Source organism: Cynocephalus volans, chromosome 12 (assembly GCF_027409185.1).
Source record: "Cynocephalus volans isolate mCynVol1 chromosome 12, mCynVol1.pri, whole genome shotgun sequence".
NCBI classification, from domain to species: domain Eukaryota; kingdom Metazoa; phylum Chordata; class Mammalia; order Dermoptera; family Cynocephalidae; genus Cynocephalus; species Cynocephalus volans.
This window is the reverse complement of record NC_084471.1, coordinates 81,844,458-81,864,556: the sequence shown is the minus strand read 5'-3', so window position 1 is coordinate 81,864,556 and position 20,099 is coordinate 81,844,458. Positions and strand designations below refer to the sequence as shown.

Genomic DNA, 20,099 nt, shown 5'->3' with positions numbered 1-20,099 from the left:
AAAAATGGTTTACAGAATACAGAATAAGAATCAAAAATTGGTAGTCAGATATCCTGTGTTTCCCAGAAGGAAGGAATTGTGTAGGAATTAGGTTAAAAGCTAAAGAGCATGGAGAAAATAAGCTTTGAGAGTCTATGCCTTCAGAAATTTGCCTTTTTTACATTTTTAATGGCTTCATGGGAAAAAAGATACATGAGAGCTCCCTTTCCAGTAAAAGGTTTGATGTTTCAGAAATGTGTGGAGAGCTACTCTCCATAGGGAGGTGAATAACCTCCTGAGTCTTGCAGAAGTCCTAGGAAAACCTTTACACCAGAGAAAGTAACATCCTGCCAGTATCAGATCTGAGATTTACAAAGGGCAGAAGAGAAGATGGGGACTGATATTTAATAAGCATTTACTGTATCCAAGGCATTTTGTCATGGATTTTATACCTCGTATCTGATATCCTTACCTTCTAGGGCTAAGCTATTCTTACCTTTAAGGTGGACGTTATTATTCTCATTTTACACATGAGGTAACTGAGACATAGAAATTAAAAACCTTTCCAAAGACTTCAGAGGAGGCAGATTTAAACCCAAATGTATTTGCATTAAATTCAAATGCACTTGATTCCAAGGCACATCTTCTTTCTGCTAATAATGGCCAATAGTTATTGAGCACTTACTATATTTGTACCAAGGACTGTTCCAAGAGATACACAGATTTTCTCTTTTAAGCCTAACAACAACAGTGTGAGATAGAAGCCATTATCCCCATTTTATAGATGAGAAAACCGAGGCACAGACTGTTAACTGACTTGCCCAGTGTCACACAGCAAGTGGCAGAATTGATCCAGCTCGGAAGCCCCTGTTCTTAACCTCTTATGGCCTCTTATATCTATCCCTTCAAGGATTAGGCTTTACTGTAACTTTCAGGGAAACCTTATGTCTCCTAATGACTTTGAGCCATGAGTCAAGGAAACGGATTTCTTAGCCTAGCAGGACACCTCTGGGTTGCATAATCTCCAGTGAGCCCTTCTTTCTAATTGGATCTGTAAGATTCTGCTGCTAGAACGTAGTGGTTTGGGAAATGTTTCTCATCCAGTTCTGCAAGTTTAGCTAGATTCTTCCTATTTTCTGTGCTTTATTGGATCTTTTGGGCTCATTGTTTTCTGTGGAATGAGAATGAATCCTTAGAAGAGCTTTCATTCCTCTTAAACTCTCAAGCTCCACTCTTTAACATGAACTTTTATTAAGACTCAGTTTAAAACAAACAGTAAACATCATTTTAATCATTTGATGGGATTATAACTCATATCCTTTCTACTCCAAAAATATTTGAAGTAGATTAAAAGAAACCAATGAAATGGGATAAATACAATAAAACCAAAATAGTATAGAGAAAACAAGAGATAATTATACCAAAAACTTAAGGTATTTTAGTTATTGCTATTGAGCATTTAATGCTGAATTTCCTGGCAGCTGAAGCAACAGAAATATAGTTGGTTAAATAATTTTTGTTATATATTCAAAGGAGGTAAACTAGTTCAGGGTGGGTTACAATGACAGGCCACTTGCCAACCCTTTTCTTCCTACAAGTTAAATCAAGTCTAAATATTCACTGTAGCACTCAGCTCTGTAGATAGTGCTCTAGTAGAAACTTTAAAGAACTGCCACTGATAGTCTTTAAAGAGGTGCCATGGCAATACTGTAATTCTTATTTAGAAACACTTACATTTAGGCTTACTGCTCTGGGGAAAGGTCACTCCCTGGCTTTGTTCATGTCTCTCTGCTCAAAGGTCACCTTCCCTGACCACGCTCCCTATGAGGCTCCCTCTCTCCTCATCTGTGTTACCCTCTATCCCTGCACTGTCCAACTCAGTAGCCACTAGCTGTATGTGACAATTCAAATTAATTAAGTTACATAAAAGTAAAAATCAAGTACTTTCATCATACTATCCCATTTCAAGACCTCAGTGGCTAATAGTCACCATATTGGACCGGACAGATATATCACTGCAGAAAGTTCCACTGGGCAGTGCCACTAGTCTGTTCTCTTTTCTTGCCTTTCGTTTTCTTAGAACTTTTCCAATGTTATGCCACACATTTACTGATTTATTTTTTTATGTTCCGCTAGAATGTGTGCTCTGGATGACAGGGATTTTTTTTTTCCCTAGAACATTGCTGAATCCTCAGTGCCTAAAGCAGTGCGTGACATAGTACAGTGCTTTTGTAGTTTCAAATAAAAAGTATTTTGCCTAATGTCCTTGGGTGATGTAGTATACTTTCTGCCACAATTTTTAAGATGAAAAGATGAAAAATTATGTAACCAGTGATAACATTTTGGAGATAATATATTTTTTAAATATACTAGCCAAACTTTTAAAAAATCTTTTTCACATTTTGCAGAATAATGGGTATGAAAATTCTGTTTAACAGTTAACATAGTGTCCTGAACATGAAGACATAAAATATCAATTTTCTTTGAATTAAGAAGTCATATACCTAGAAGGAGAAAACAAAGTACTTATATAGCTGATTGGACTTACACTGATATGTAATTTAAAGCAACTCTACTCCACTGCAATGGAATATATTAAAGTAATATTGGACCAACCTAAATGTCCATCAGCAGATGACTGGATAAGGAAAATGTAGTATATATACACAGTGGAATACTACTCTGCCATAAAAACGAATGGAATTCTCCCATTCACAGCAACATAGACGAACTTACAGAAAATTATTTTAAGTGAAATAAGCCAGGTACAGAAAGAGAAATACTACATGTCCTCACTCATAAGTTGGGGGGGGGGGAGAGAGAGAGAGAGAAAGGTACAACAATCACAATAGTTCCTTGAACTTTCAAAAGGAGAGAATGGAACTGAGACCACCAGAGATGGAAAAGGGGTAGGGGGAAGAAGGTTAGAGGGAAATTGGTAAAGGGTCACAAAAAATGTTTACATTGTGTAATGATAAAATTTTTTAAAAAAATAATACTGGACAATTGTAGCTGCAGAGGTAATAAGAAATCATAATACATTCTAAAATTGTATAGAAATGTCAATTTACCTCAATTAATTTCAAATAAAAACTACCCATGAAATGATTGCATTATCTTAAAGAAACTTGTCATCTGAGCAAAATATAATTAGAAGCATGGCTACCCTAGGTTTGCCTATAAATAGACACTGAAGCTAGTGTTATGATTTCAGCCAAGTATACAGCTTCAATAGCCTTGATAAAGATTGTTTCTTTTCTATTGAGCTCAGCCTTGTCAGGAGACACTTGGAATTGTGATGAAGGAGGTGATGCTGGAGGAAGGGTCTGGGGAGGACTTGTAGCTGGCTTCAACCCACTCTGTCCTCTTACCAGGTTCTTGACTGCCACAGGAAGGATTCAAGAGCGGAGTCACAGTACAAAGTGAGAACAGGTTTAATGCAACAAATAAGAGATACAGACTTTGCAGAGAAAGTGTGGCTTAGCTCCAGAGACTGAGCAGGGCCCACTCCAAGTTTAACATAAAAGTAAGAAATACGCACACAGTTTAGTACAGAGTAGCAGGCCGGCTCAAGAGAGTGAGCAGCCACTTGCTTAAAATAAGTTTGATACAAAGTAAAGCATATGCACCTCAGCCAGCACACTACGAGTTGACGCCAGGAAAGTGAGCAACTACCCTGACTTCTGCTGGGTTCAGCTCTTATAGTTTCGCTGCCTAATGCATATTCATGCTATCTAACGCCTATCCCATTAAGGGGGTGGTTCCCAGTTATGTAGCATAGTCTTGCACATGCTCAGTTTATCTTTTTGGAGCATGTTCATTGGTCATATCCTATCAAAGGTACCAGACCTAGTCAAGAATATACTGTGCTCTTTAGCACTCCTAGTGGAAGATCAAAGAATTAAACTCCCTTCCACTGAGCATGCTTGGCTACCATGGTTATAGAATCCTTCTCTACTGAGCATGCCCAGCCACTGGATTTGCATAAACCAGCTTCCTGAGGTCTCAATTTCCCTGTGTTGGTGCTGAAAATAGGTCTAACTAGCAAAAGGAACTTTCCTATAGGGGAGGGCCTAGAGGAGGGGCCTGAGAGCTTGGGGAATGGCTTAAAACCCAGAGGTGTGTCCTGTAACCCAAGCCCATGGAAACCAAGCATCTCCCATCTCAGCTGTACCTGGTAGAGCCAGGCAGGTCTGGTAAATCAACTTTAACAAGTAACTAGAATATGTGTCAGGTGGCTGTTATACCCAATTCCAGTTACCAACAATTATGAATTAGGTAAAATAGGAGTGTTTCTCCTTAACTTCCTTTCTTAAAAGCAGATATTTTCTGAGTAGTGTTAGTTTTCAAATGGATTTACAAATGCAGATCATGGGGCATCTTTAGCCTTTGCAGGATTAGTGTTATTTTGATATTTCAAGTAAAAAAATCATGGTTATTGTCCTTGGATAACCTCATATACTTTCACTGTTTTCCAAATCAGGTCCAGTGAAGGGCCAAGTTCTTCATAAAAATTATGACTGATTTTTGAAACTTATATGTTCAGTTAAGGTTTCTCAGCTGGAATAAATACAAATTAAGGATTTATCAAGATTTTTAGATTTGAAATTTCAATTCTTAATTCTTTTTTGAAAATCTATTCTATGTATACGTGTATTTCTGAAATTTTTAATCTCCTTTGGTGCTGGATCCAAAGTACAATTTTTGAAAACACTATATTAATGTTAGAAAGATAAACTCACCTTCTGTTGAGAACTTAGGGGTTGTTTTAGCCACTAAGAGAGCATTGCCCATGTGCTGTGAATACTACAAGAGCCATAGAATGCCCAAGTCTGTTGCTTTTACTGAGTGAAGAAAATGGACCTGTGGCAGATGTTTCCAGTTTTCTGTGCGTGGAAGTGGAGAAATAGTTGTGTAAGAGAAGCTAGCTGAGGTTCCTGACACACAGTTCATGCTAATTTTAAATTTTACTAATGCTTGACTACATAGTCAGGCATCCTTCATCAGGGTGAGGGGCTGCTGAGGGCCACTGTGCGTAGGGGTGCTACCAGAACCCTCCCCCTCCAAAGGCTTTTTAATGGGTAATGAATTCAGAATCGAACTCACAGAATCTGACCATTATTGATGGAAGGGCAGAAAAACATGACCTCCAAAGATAATTTTTCATCCATCCATGAATTTATATGATTACTACCACATGTGGAAATCTGGGTACTCAAGTAAGAATTTCTTTCTGTCCAGAGACCATATGAGCTAAGCACCAGGAACATTCCACTCTATGCAGATGAACATCTATATTGGAATATTTCTTTCTCGTTGATGCTTAGGTACCATCTTTTGATTTTGATCCATATCAAGATTCTAAGAGAGGTAGTTTACTAAGACTGAGTTTTCAGGGTATTTTTTAAAAATTTCTGTTTCTGTGAGTATAATTTGGGGAGGAGTACCAGAATGTCTTTTTTGGGGGGGGGGGCTGGCCAGTAAGGGGATCCAAATCCATGACCTTCATGTTATAAGGCTGAGCTCTAACCAACTGAACTAACCAGCCAACCTCCACAGATTGTCTTTAAAATCACTAAATCATGCTCTCTCCTCCTATTATAAGGTGTCTCTTATAATGACTAACATATAATCTTTTCTGCCTTCGGGTTTATAACAAATGTGAAACTGAGTTCACAGGTTAATTACAGCCTGATCTTTTCATGGACTGTAGCATTGCCCAGAGCACTATGTTATGACATTTTAAATTTCAAAATGTGATAAAACCACAAGTCATATCAGGAAGCCACAGTACTTCTCATTGAATATACTATCTCTTTGGTGTTCGTGTCCATATGTTCCTCCATAATCCTGTGTGCCAGTATTTTTTCAGATCTGTCAACTCCTTTGGGGCAGAGACTGCATTTGTTTATTTTTTAGCTTTTCATTTTGAAACAACTTTAGACTTAGAAAAAAAGCTGCAAAAATACTGCACTGATTTTCATGTACCCCATATGTTACCATCTTATCTAACCACACAGTACAATTATGGAAACCAGAAATTGACATCGATACAGTATTACTAGCCAATCTAAAGAACTTACTCCAACTTTGCCAGTTGTCCTACTAGTGTCTTATTTCAGATCCAGAATCCAATACAGGATCCCACATAGCATCTGATTGTCATGTCTCCTTTAGTCTCATCTAGTCTGGGAGAGTCTTTCTCTAATTTTTATGACCTTAATACTTTTGAAGAGTCCTGGTCAATAATTTTGTAGAATGTCCCCCAGTTTGGGTTTGTCTGATGTTTTCTTATGATAAGAATTGGCTTATGCACAATGGCCAACACGCAAACTGACTGAGTTGCTCCCTATTGCATGTGGAAATCCAAGTGAGGCCTCAGCGGCAGGTGCTCTGCAGCTCAGCCCTAAAGCCTGGAGCGTTTAATGTCCAATCTTGTTCAATCACTAGATGATTCTAACATCTAAATAAACCTCTTTTTATTGAAAAAAAAAAAAAAGAATTGATGTATGCATTTTTGGAAGGAATTCCACCAAAGCAATGTTGTGCCCTTCTCAGTGTATTATATTGGAGAGTACACGATGTTGATAATGTCTCATTGCTATTGCTCTAACTTTTGGTCATTTAGACAAGATAGCGTTGACCAGGTTTCTCACTGCAAAAAAAAGTACGTTACTGTTTTTCCTGTTGGGATTAATAAGTATCTTGGGGGGAGATACTTTTAAACTACACAAATATCCTGTTTATCATCATACTTTTACCCATTGATTTTAGAATCCACTGATGATTCTTTTTCTAATATGTATTTATTCATCCTCCATTACATTTTATAGAAGATTTGAGAACATTGATGATTCTTATCTGCAACAATTCCTGCATGGTGTTTGGTAAATAAATGCTGACATATTTTATTTCCATCATTTCTTCTATATTATTAGAATTCTATTGTAAGAAAGAGCTGCTTCTTTTTCTCTAGTTTATCAGTTATTATATCAATGTGGACTCATGAATACTTATTTTATTCTATTATTTTTATAATTCCTTACTATAATAACTTTGTTGTTCCAATTATCCCAGATTTGGCCATTGGGAGCCCCTTTGGGTGAGCTCCTGTGTCCTTTTGACATATCCCCATCATTTTTTAAAAAGTATTTTGTTACTCTTTGGCACTACAAGATGTACCAAGTTCATTCTGCTCTAGTTCTAGAATCAGTCATTTCTCCAAAAAGCCCTAGTTCTTTTTATTGGAGATTGACATTTAGAAACAAAATTTGGGTGCTAGGTATGCTCATTACTACTGTTATATCATTGTTTCCAGGCTCTTGCAGCTGACAGAGCTAGGAAATATGTTTATGTATCTTCCTTGAATTTGTTGCTGTTGTTTTGGCAGCTGGCTGGTGCAGGGATCCGAACCCTCAACCTTGGTATTATCAGCGCCATTCTCTTTTTGTGGTACTGGGCAATTTGAAGGCTGTTTGGTAGTTTTAATCTCTTAAGGGTACTGTTCATAACTGGTCTTGTCTTATTGCTAATGTATTAGAAAACTAATGAAATTATTATTTTCTTTCTTGGAAAATACTTGTGGGATTTTATTTCTAGATTGAAGATGACAACATGAATTTTGATGGGCTTATTAGTACTGAACTATTTCTTAATAGGATTTGTCTAAACAACGATAACATAAAGCAAGTGGTGATGTTTTTCAAGTTTTCTTTAGCTTATCTTTTTTTGTTAAGATATTTTTAAAAGTTCTTTCTCATTAACTGAATTTGAATTATTTCAGGCATCAACGGTTGCTGCTAGACTGTTATGTAAAATTTGTATTTCTTGCTTCTGGAGGTCTTGCTGAGTAGCTTTTCTTACAAAGCAAAACAAAACATTTTTTTGGGTCTGCTTAATAGTGCTATGGTGCATTTCATCGTGCACTCCTTTTCTTTCCTGATACTGTGCAGGCATTTGGGCAGTCCTTCTCCATCCACCGGAAAGTTGCTGAGGATGGGGAGACTCGGGAGGAAACACTTCTGCAGGAGTCAGCATCGAAGGAAGCTTACTATCTGGGGAAGATCTTGGAGATGCAGAATGAACTGAAACAGAGCCGGGCTGTGGTCACTAATGTACAGGCAGAAAATGAGAGGCTCACGGCTGTCGTGCAGGATCTGAAGGAGGTAAACAGACAAATTCCCTGTGAGAGCTGTGTGGGAGGGAGAAATGAGATAGCGTTCTCTCTGTAGGAGAGAGGAATAAAACTTTTGCTGTAATCAGAGGAGCTGTATTAAGTAAGAAGCACATAATACAGATGCTGGCAATTTTTCTGCCTTTTTAGTGAAACGACGGCTTGTTCTGAGATGAGCTTTTCTCTTTTATTGTTTTTTTAAGAATTAAAGTTTTTGTGTATTGAGTTTTGCTATGTCTGCAAAGGTGTTTAAAAAAGGTAGTGACCTTAGCTCTTCCTCCCCCCATTATCTGTTTAATAGAGTGTGGAGAATAGTCGACTGTAATATTCTGTATCAGCACTAATTGAAAATGACAGTAGTGTTAGTTCAGGAATGAGAGCCCAGGGGAGTGTTCTGAGAGGTGAGTCTGGCGATGCAGAACCCTAAGCTGCTTTTCTGGTTATAGAGAAGGCAGCAAATTATAGCTGTTATGAATTAGGTCAAGGAATCTCCATCAGTCCCTGAATCTCCACCAAACTCCCTATTTCTAGTTTGCTTTTCTAAGGCAGCTGTATAATGTGCCATCATTTTCAGACTGACAGGGTTGTTCTTTAGTTGAAGGGGTGATGTTGGGAACAGAGATAGCCAAAAGCAGCTTCATCCATCATACCCCTTTAAGAGCATTTTTGGAAACTTCATATTATATCTTTCACCCCATTTTTTATATGAAAGCTATAGAAGAGGTCTTCTAACTCCTACACCAATGCAACCATGATTGACAAACAGGTACCACAGGTCCACAACTAAGTGGGCTTATTAATTGAGCATTTTAGTAATGAAAAAATGTAGCATGAAAAAAATGTTCAATATTGGTAAAAAATGTTCAAATGGTAAGAGAAGTAATTCACTAATATCTTTCCCGTGAAATTAGTGACATATTACAAATAGGATTCCATTATTATGAGATAAGTTATCCAAAATTTATTGAAATTTAATAAATAATTTACATTTACACATGTCCATACTGCAATGAACTAAATGAATATTGACAGTAAAGTTTCTGCTTTACCTGTCTCATTATCTTTGCATATGCCCAAATATAGCAGTTGGAGACAGGGAAATGAGCCAGCCAAGTGGAAGTTAGTGTTGGGTACTAGGGAGAATATCAGTTTTCAGGATACTCTGCTCCATTTCCCTGGAATGCAAACCATTGTTAAAAACTAAGCTGCTCTCCAGTTCTTTACATGATGCATCTTTCTATGCTGTTTTTTTTGGCCATCACTTACTTATGTTACCTAACTGAGAGCTCATCTGCTCTCAGTTGTCATCTGCTGCCCAAATCTCTCGCACCAAAGTTTGCAGTGTTAAAGATTAGAATTTATTCGAATGCCATTCAAAGGAGCCCATGATAACCAAAAGGAGCTTTTTAAGATCCTAAACTCCCCAATAGCTTAGAATCATAAGCATTTATAGAGCAAAATCATGAGTGGGGGGGTCCTAGGAGTCATGTGTGTATCTGATTGCAGTGAGGTCAGTGTAATTATTTCTGGCATCTTGGCTAAGGTCCTCCTTGGCTCCTTCAAGTCTGGAGGTGCACAAAATTCAAAGCAGTCTTGTAGTTGTTTGTCATCTGCAAAGACAACTTGAGACTAGTGTTACAGATGTTATCCTAAGCCATAAGATAAGGCATTTATTTAAGGAACAAACACCCTTACCTCTAAATTAAGTTTTAGCCTAAGGAAATTTATGTTAATTCAACTCTACTCTTATTATTAACTGAATTTGCTACTCCTAGGAATCCAACCCCTCTTGCTTGGTCAAGCTGATTTTATTTTGCTAATCCCACTTTCCCCCATCCTCACCCCCAGCCAAGACCTGCTCTGACTGGGGTCAGGGGAATAGCAAGGAGGGATTGGAGTCTGTTCTCCAGTTTCACTTACTATTTGGGGTACTAGACCCTCCTCTTCCTTAGATCCTAAGTCCTAAGACTCCAGGCTTCCCTGTGAGACCAACATCCACTGCAGAAGAGGACTGAAGTTCACGTAGAGCCATAGCCCACCATCCTGGATTAAGCAAGGCACTGAGTTTCCTGAGGGGGCAACCTCAGCAGCCATGAGCAGCAGGTTTATGTGCAAGCTGGCAGAGAGGGTGTGACGTAGGCAACACGAGGACCATGTGTGCACACATGTGGGCGGTTTATGGAGATCTCCAACCAATGAGTCAAGCAGTCTTGATGACCAACTGGATGGATCCTCTGAAAGCTGCGCACCCTCACTGTGTGTGGCAGCTGCAGCTGATGAAGGGGCAGCAAAGGTTGAGGAAGGGCAGGAATCCACAGATGTTTTTCTATGTGAGTCAAGGCAGTGATGATTGATGGAGCATTCTCACTTATATGTGCCATGTTTGAGTGCAGTTTCCAATGGGCAGATTTACAATAGGCAGCAGGAGTTAATTAATTAAGAATGAGGGTATAGGTTAGGAATGAACTGAGGCATCAAAAAAAATTTTTGTGAAGCCCTTCATGTAGATCAGTTCTCAAACTTTAGTGACCATCAGAATCACCTGGAGAACTCATCAAAACATGAATCCTGGGCCCCACTCCCAGAGATTCTGATTCAGTAGGTCTAGGTGGGACCCAAGAATTTGCATTTCTAACAAGTTCCCAAGTGGTGCTGGGTCTGCTGCATTTTTTGGCCTGCCTGAAACTAAGCATGGGAGGATTATAGGCTCACTATTTGGGTAATTGCTATAAAGCACCATGATCTCCTAAGTAAATCATTTGGTTATAATCCTTCAATTTCTATACATTTTGAATAATTGATTTGCAGTAATAAAATTACTTGTTACATCCAAATTAATGTATTTTTGATCTAAAACAGCTCAAGGCAGTTTAGCTTGCAAGTGTATTCATTTGGATTTGTCAGGTAAGTAAAAGAAGAAAGGATGTGTGTTTTTTATCTTCTAAGTGTACTGACAATGTATTTGTTGATGTTCTTTCTGATGGGCCGAAAGCCAGTGATACCCCTATAGCCTGCTGTTTTTATCCAGGCTTCCTGTTTTGATGTACCAAATAGAACTATCATTAGCATTTAGAGCTGAATACATGTTGTAAAAGGAGAACAAGCATGAATTCCATTTTTTGGTATATTGATATAGACTTTTGAGGATGATATTAAATTGAAATCTCAGATTTGTTTTTATTCTAGGTTGAATTTCTTTATTTTTTCTCTGTGCATTGACTAATATGATTGGAAGAGACATCATGTAACTTAGAAAAATCATGACATGATCAAGTATGACTAACCCCAAATTTAGTAAATCATCAGCTTGACAGATACTGGGAGAATTTAATAATCTAATTAATGGAAACATTTTTATTTACTGAAAGGACTTATTTCTTGATTCAGTAGGACTTTTGGTCCTGGCAAAGATGTACGTGTATTTATATGTGTTGTGTGCAGTATTTGTGTGTGTGTGTGTGTGTGTGTGTGTGTAATTCCAAGGTCAAATTATCTTCCATATATGCTAGTTATAGGATAGTACAGTGGAAAATAGAAAAATTGTTGAATTAGGTATTAGAAAATCAATATTCTGATCTCAGCTCTGCTAAAAGTTTTAGTATTAGATTCATGGTACTTGTTAAATGTATTCTAAGACTGTATTGGTATAGAGTAAATACATAATAAACATAAGCTACAGTATTGCATTAATAATTTTCTGAATCTGCCATAAAAATATTGCTGAAGATATCACTCGTTATTTAGGTCTATATTCTCAGGTTAAAAACAAATTGGATAAATATCTCTTTGAATTTATCACCTTAAAATTCTTTCTATTGTGATATGAATCAGGCAGTAGACATTATAGTATGTTTTTGACTTTTTTGTTAAGAAGCTCCAGGATTATGTTTAACTGTAAAAAGCTAACTCAGATTTTTATATAATTCTTCTCACTTTTAAACATTTTTATCAGCCTTATTTTACATGTGTCTTTAATGGTAAACTGCTTTAAATAATTTTTTAAAATACAGAGAGTATAAAGAAAAAATTATCATCTGAGTCAAAGAACCAAATTAAGAGTTAATCCTACTGGGCCAGTAATAGATGGGGTGGGGGGATGGGGAGGGAGGAATCCTTGAGTTCTCTTGACTAGTGTTGGGAAAATAGAATAGTTTGGTCAGCGCCCTTGCCTTGGGTCCCATTGGGTGTGGTTTAGCACATCCATTGTAAGCAAACTGTGTGTGTGTGTGTGTGTGTGTGTGTGTGTGTGTGTGTGTGGGTGGGTGTGGAGAGTTAGTGCGCATGTGCACCAATGTATCTTCCGCCCAGCGCAGCCATGCTTTCCAACCTACAGCTTCCAAGGACCTTTTGGCTGGTTACCTAGTTCGTAGACCTAGGTGAAGGGGTCTGGGGACCCAGCCTGGCATGTGAAGGGTTTGTGACCCAGTCTGTGAACAGTCTTGAGGGGTCTGTGGGCTCCAGACCCAGCCTTAGCTTGACAATCAGCCCAGTTGGTGCAGGATTACTGGCAGGTAAAAGAGCCCAACAACTGGCGTGGTTGAGTAGCTTGACAATTGGCATCAGGAACAGGATTAAGAGCTAGACAATTGGCACTGTGAGGATTCCAGGCCTTAGCCTAGCCAGATAGCTAGCATCATTTTCATGAGGACATTAAGACAGATTACTATAGTACCTAAGCAGGTATTTAGAAAACAAGTTTGAATTTGATTTTTCTATCTCCAACTTATAGGTCGAACATGCTAGAAGATAGCCTAAATAGATTTATTTGGACAATATTTATTGAATACTTACTTTGTACTAAATTAAGCTAAAATTCACACTGATGAAATTATAAAATAAGATAATGAAACTTAATACTACTTAATGCTCTTAATTGTAAGCCAGTGTCTCAAATGTAAAAAATGTCAGAATTTACTGTAATATTTACAAAGCATACAAAGCAATTATACCAGTATTCCTAGCCAGAACTGGTATGTAAGTAATAAGGAGAGGTCCCATAAGATAGACCCCTTTGGGTGGAATGCAGAAGATTGGAGTTATGGAATGAATTACTGACCTTAGTAGAGATTAAGCCTATACTTTAAAGTGCACATAACTTAATATTTTAGTGCCAGACACTGTTCTAAATTCTTTGCATGCATTAACCTGCTGGATCTTTGTAACAACCCTATTGAGGTAGGTCTTATTATTATATCATCCTGTTTACTGATGGGACAGATGAAGCAAGGAGAGGTAAAGTCACTTGTCCAAAGCACATACATGGGTACTAAGTGACAGGCCAGAATCTGAACTCAGGAAAACTGTCTCTGATGTACATGTTCTCAGCCATGTCACTGTAGCTGCCAAGAGCACATTTCCCTCTTCTGAATCTTGCCTCAAGCTAATGAAATTTCTGGCAAAATATATGAAGCTTTAGTACAATAGCTGCTATGGTCTGAATGTGTCTCCTCCAAATTCATGTGGAAAGTTAATTGTCAATGTGATAGTTTTAAGAGGTGGAATCTTTAGGAGGTGAATGGAATTAGTAACCTTAAAAGGAGGGAACTAGCTAGGCCTTTCTGCCCTTCCTTCCTTTCCACCATGCAAGGACACAGCATTGGTCCCCTCTAGAGGACACAGCAACAAGGTGCTGTCTCAGAAAGAGAGACCAGGCTTTCACCAGACACTGAACCTGCAGGTGCCTTGATCTTAGACTTCTACCCTCCAGAAATGTGAGAAATAAATTTCTGTTCTTTATAAATTACCCAGTCTCAGATATTTTGTTACAGTAGCAGGAACGAGCTAAGACAATAACTAAATTTGCTACTTGTTAGAACATTATTCACATTTTATTAGGATGTGACCATTTTATATTTTAAAAGCTGCTTAGTCCATATGATTTTTATTACATTTGAAACTACAATTTTTCCTTCATTGGAATATACAACCAATTTTCATAATATACCAGTGATACAATTTCCTTAAATCTATTATTATGTCAAGATTTTAGGGATACAGCTATGCCACCATAAGGAATCCACATCCATAAAATCTTAGGATAGGAATGCACCTCAGGGATTATTTGGTAAAGAGTTCCCCCAAATTTTCTCCGGTATCCCTACCTGGCCATGTAGCCTTTACTCAGACACTTTTAGCATTATGGAGAAGGCAAACTGTGAGTCCTTTCAAGGAAGGGACTGTGTTTTGTCTGTAGTTTATCTTGGTATTCCCAGCACTCAGCATGGTGCCTTGCCAAAAACAGACATTAAAAATTAATTTTTATTGAGTTGAGTTGAACCAGACTGAACTGAAAGAACATGCTTTGGGAGTTAGCTATACCCTGGTTTCAATTTCAACTCTGCCACTTACCAGCTATGTGATGTTGAACAAGTTACATTTGTTCTCTAAGCTTCAGTTTCCCTACTCCCAACATGGAGATGTTAATACTAACTTACAGGTCCTATGGAAAATGCCTGCAGCAGTTACTAAATGTGCTAAGTTCTTGTTCATTCTCTCACTTCCAACTCCCTCCCAAGGCTGCCCATCCTGCCACTTGGCAGCTCTAATTGTTAAACTACTCTTTTTTGTTAAATGAAAAGTTAGTTTCCTGTAATTTTTACCAACTGGCCATATTTCTAGCCTCTGGATTTTCAGAGAATAATTTTTTTTAGTGTTCTCTTCCACTTGACAATCTTAGCCCATGCCCAACAACTTCAAATATTTAAAAAGAGCTCTCTTGTCTTATCTTTTTCAGATTAAACATACCTAGATCCATTAGCACTTTTTCATGTGACGTGGTTTCAGGATGCAATCCTGGTTATCCTTCATAGACTGACATCTGGTATCTCTTAAAAGTGTGTGTTTAGTTTTTAAAAACACTGACACTGTTGACTGTCTTTACCCCTGTTGGATATCCTTGAAAATTTGAAACATTGGATCTAGGTTTTTGAGTTTCTCACTAAGCATTCATCTTAGGGTTTTGATCTTTTTGGATTTTCAACTTTGCAGTCACACATTTATTTGTTCAGCAAAGACCTCTGTAGTACTTACTAGGAGCCAGATGCTATTTAACTTCCTAGGAAACATCAATGAACAAAAATTGAACAAGTAGTTGTTTTCAGTGTTAAAACAACTAGGCTTCTGGTCAAGATGGCAGAATAGACAGTCCCCAGTGTCACTCTCTCTCATAAATCAACCAATTTACAACTATTAAAAAGCAACGACAGCCAAGCTGGGGCCACTAGAGCTCAGGGAAAGAGGAGGAGAGATCTGTGGAGTGCATGAAGGTGGGAGAAGCCATGATGAGAGGAAGAAAAAACTGCTTTGACCATTTCATGCTGTGGCTGCTTTAAGACTGGAGCTGCTGAGTGCCTGGAGCAGGAGCTGGCAAAAGCCACAGCTGTGCCCTTTGGATGAAATTACTTGGAGGAGGCAGGAGAGAAGAGGGCCTTGGGGGCCCCCAGGCCAGCAGTACCACCAACAGGGTTCCTGTGGACGCACATCGGAGCATGGAGCCAAAACAACTGAAAGAAGGAGCCACTCAGAGGCCAGTGAGTCATCAGAGGAACTGGAGCACAGCCCGTGCCATGGAAAGTGTTTGGAGGATGGGCGGTAGGGGAGATGGGCCCACTGGGGGAACACTGGGGCACAGCTGATCTGCCCCGCAGTCAGCACAGGACCACTCAGAAGAGACTGGTCAGGAATATAGAATTGCATGGAGTACAGTTTGATGAAAAGACTCAGGCCCAGACCAGTGTTTCTGTACAACCCAGGTGCACCAGATTTCACCAGCTCCGGAAGTACCTATAAAGTCAGCCATTAAAACCTGAGCTGCACAAAAAGCTTTCCCTAGGGAATCAGTGGCAAAGCAGCAATTTAGCCCAACCACAGAGCTCAAGTACTGGTCCCTAGAGGAAGTTCCCCCATTTTAGAAGTAAGCAAAGGACAACAAATTAGTTCCAGTGCAGAGTTTAAGTGGTGGGAACAGCATAAAATCCAACACAAATCTGAAAGAGAAAACAAAGTACCCACAACCAGAGACATAGTTTGATAACTAGTAAAGGCCTCATTTCACCAAAGAGCACCTATAACACCTAGAAGGACTGGAAGTCCCCTGGGCTAACAAGCCAGAAAAGGAGGAGGGCCAGGGGCCTCAGCCATGCCCCCTGACACCCTCAACCAGTCTTGAGGATGGGGGCCTCGGCCCCCCCCCCCCCAACAGGAGCAACCAGCCCAGAGACGACCACTGAGCCTCAGCAAGAAGAACCCCAGGTTCCTGAGCTGGGGAGGTGGGGGGCAAGGGCTTTTGCCACACCTCCCTGACATCTGCTCCCAGCCTGGCAATGACCAAGCCACTGCTGGAAGCCCCCCAGTCTCCCCTGTGGGAATGTAGGGGGTGCTGCAGGCCTCAATCCCACCCCTCCTCTTTCCTCCTCCTTCCATCGCATTTCCTTCCACTTTCCCTCTCCCTCCCAACTGCTCTACAACATTGTAGAATGTAAAAAAAATATTAATAAAATAAAAATAAAAAAACAACTAAATGTGTTTAGACACTGTTTCCTTCCACTTTCATATATGTAGAATTAGAGTGATGTGTGTTTTAGACAATATGTAACATTTTGTATAGTAATGTTACACTCACATAGATATCTCTCTTTAGAAACTATGAATAGGTGGTACCTACTGTGACTAAGTAAGCAGAAAACATCTAAACAACCAGATTAGATGCATGGACCTCAGCCTTCAGCACATAGTCACTTTATTCAAAGGAGAATCCCTCTGCTGCTCTTTTAAAATCTTTTTGCTTCTATTTGGTATATAGATAGTTTTGTAAACGGGTGGAATTAGAAATCAGGAAATCTGAGTTCAGGTCCTAGTTCAACTATTTTACCAGTTGTGTGATTATACTTTTCTCTCTTTTACCATATAAACATTATAATAATAATGCTTGTCCTACTCCCCATGATTTTTATGGGATAAAGTGAGATATTTTTCATAGAATTACTTTATAAGAAATGGAGGACTGTGTAAATGTCATTTATTGTTTCCAAGTTTGGTTATCAGGCTTATTCACACATAGCAAGACAGAAACAATACATTAGGAAGATGCACTGGAGAAGAGGGAGAGGCCCCCACACCGTCTGACAATAGCAAGAAGTACTGATTGACATCTTGACACCAAAAGAGGAACGCAAACACATATTTAAAAGCCAGTAGGTGGAAAGAGGAGAACATCTGGGTGCTCTTACTGTAAGTCTAAACAGCCTTTCATACCTGGCTAGTCCTTGAAAGAGACACTGTGTTAGTACTCACTGCAACATCTAATGTGCTTACTGGTGCCTGAATCATAGGGAAAATATTGAATTATGTAATGCATCCGATAAATAACTGCATCCCTTATGGTCTCTGATGTTTCTGGCTGAATATTTGGTCATTGGGAGCTGTGTTTATACAGAGCTGGATGAAACTGACACTTCCCAATAAGTGATGATTTCACAATTCTATGCAGGCCTGGCTTGGTATACCTGGAAAGTTATCTATGTCCCTGGCATGTCCCAGTTTCTTTGCTTCTCCATCAGTGTTGGGAATGGACCTCACACCTCTCTGGAATAATACAATGCACCAAACAGTGAAGAATTGTCATTGTTTTTAACCGATTTTTATAACTAACTGGTAATAGTATCATAGCCAACTTTTATTGAGAGCTTACCACGTAACAAGTATGATTCTCAGCACTTAACTGTGTTCTTTATCTCATTTAATTCTCTCAACAAGCTTGCAAGGCATGTACTTTTTCTATCCCCTTTTTACAGGTGAGGCAGGGAGAGACTAAACTACTTGTCCAGCAAGTAGTCAAGCTGGAATCCAGAACCAGGCAATCTGACTCTGGAGGGCCCGCTCTTACCCGTGTTAGTGCCTACTTCCTGGTTTACTGATTCCACAGGACAGAGCTATATTTCTTTGGGTAGAAAAGTTCTTTCTAACACTCACTGAGTTACAGTAAAAAAATATTTCTATTAATGTTAGAAATTTGAAAGCAAATGTTAGCAAAATATAGACAATTCAATTTTGAATAATTGTGATTTGAGTATGCCTTTGTGAAAAATGCTGTACATAAATGGGTTTGTTTGTAAGGATTAGTTTAGAACTATAGGCTCATAGAAATTTTTTTTGTGTGTACAGTTCTATGAATTTTAACACATATGTAGATTCATATAATCACCACCACAGTCAGGATGCAAAGCAGTCTCATCACCCCCAAAATCTCCCTTCCGTTGTGCTACTCTTTGTAGTCGTACCTTCCCCCCAAACTCTGATAACTGATGATCTGTTCTCTATCACAATCGTTTTTTCTTTTCAGGAATATCATATAAATGGAATCAAACCATATGTAATCTTTTGAGATCGGGTCCTTTCTCTCAGCATAATGCCTTTGAGATTTGTCTAAATTGCAGCATCTATCAGTAGTTTGTTCCTTTTTGTTGCTGAGTATTATTTCACTGTATGGATATACTGAGGTTGTTTTAATCAGTTCACCTATTGAAGAACATATGGGTTATTTTCATTCTTTGGTGATTATGAATACAGCTTATACAAACTTGTACACTTATGTTTTTGTGTGAACATAGTTTTCAATTCTCTAAGGTAAATACTTAGGAGAGTGGGAATTCTGCATCATATGGTAAGTGTATATTTATCTTTTCAGAGTAGCCATGCCATTTTGCATTCCTAGTAGCAATGTTCCTGTTGTTCCTCATTCTTTTCAGAATTTGGTATTGAAAGTATTTTTTTATTTTAGCCACTCTAATAGGTGCATGGTGGTGTCTCTTCTGGTTTGAATTTGCATTTCCTAATGGCTAAGAGTATTGAATATCTTCTCATGTGCTTATTTGCCTTCCATATATTCTCTTTGGTAGAGGGTCTATTCAAGGCTTTTGTCCATTTTTAATCGGGTTGTTTCTTTTCTTAGGTAAGTTTCAAGAATTCTTTATATATTCTAGATACAAGTTCTTTGGATATGTGATCTGCAAATATTTCCTTCTAGTATGCAGCTTCTGTTTTCATTGTCTTAAAAGTATCTTTTGAAGAGCATAAAGTTTTTCATTTTGATGAAGTCTAATGTATCAAAAAAAATTTTTTTATGTATTATGCTTTAGGTGTCAGTTTTAAGAACCCTTCCCTATCTCCAGGTCATGAAGACTTTCTCCTGTGTTTTTATCAGAATGCTTTATATTTCACATTTAGATGTATGATTCACTTTGAGTTAATTTTTTAAATTTCACATTAATATATTAATGGAATTTTTTTGTCAAATAAATAGGGAATTCTCTTTAAATAACCATATCCTCACTTTACAGCCAGTTCAGGAACCAATGAGAGCAAGTTTTAGTGCATCCACGGGCATATTGCCAACCAGACATGAAGCTTAAAGGGAAGAGGGTGGATAAGGGGCTGGCAGTAAGTCATGGTCAGCACATAGGGCAGGCCGGGCCCCAGGAATTAGGGGTTCTTGTTCTCAGCCTACCCAGCAGCCCCCAAATGGCATAACGGGACAGACACGCATTCTCCTGTTCCAGTTGAGAAGCTGCCCCTTCTAGAGAGAAGAGAGAGGAGAGATGGTAAACGGAAACACATTCCAGAAACACTAGCAGGAAGCAGAGGGGCTTTCTCCCCAACCACAGCAGCGTTACTCCTGATGTCACGCAACCCCTGGAAGCTCATGTTAATGCTCCAGAAGTCACATACAGGTGGCAGCAGAATGACCAAGGACAGGGAAGGGAAGGGAGGGCTAGTGTGACTGGGACTGATGCCTGGCTGGAGATGGCACAGACAGCAGAGGGAGTATGAGTAGGGCCTGAAAGGGCCTGTGGGGAAGACATGTGGCTGGTCTGATGGAGCTCGTGAGGGTGAGTGTAAAGAGGCTTCCAGATCAAGGGGACGGGAGTGTGGTGAAGATGGCCAGAGAGCC

The 20,099-nt window shown here is 38.9% G+C and overlaps 1 protein-coding gene across 6 annotated transcripts in view; it reads left to right on the top strand.

The window, feature by feature from the left end:
* BICD1 (BICD cargo adaptor 1) overlaps positions 1-20,099 on the top strand; it is a 208,641-nt gene that overhangs the window by 84,565 nt on the left and 103,977 nt on the right. For all 6 annotated transcript variants that reach the window (XR_010021334.1, XM_063075075.1, XM_063075074.1 and 3 more), the window contains exon 2: positions 7,932-8,144. Coding sequence is in view for 5 of the 6 variants with exons in the window: in XM_063075075.1 (XP_062931145.1) it covers positions 7,932-8,144 (213 nt within the window). In the remaining variant the exon portion in view is untranslated. The remainder of the gene's footprint in view (positions 1-7,931; positions 8,145-20,099) is intronic.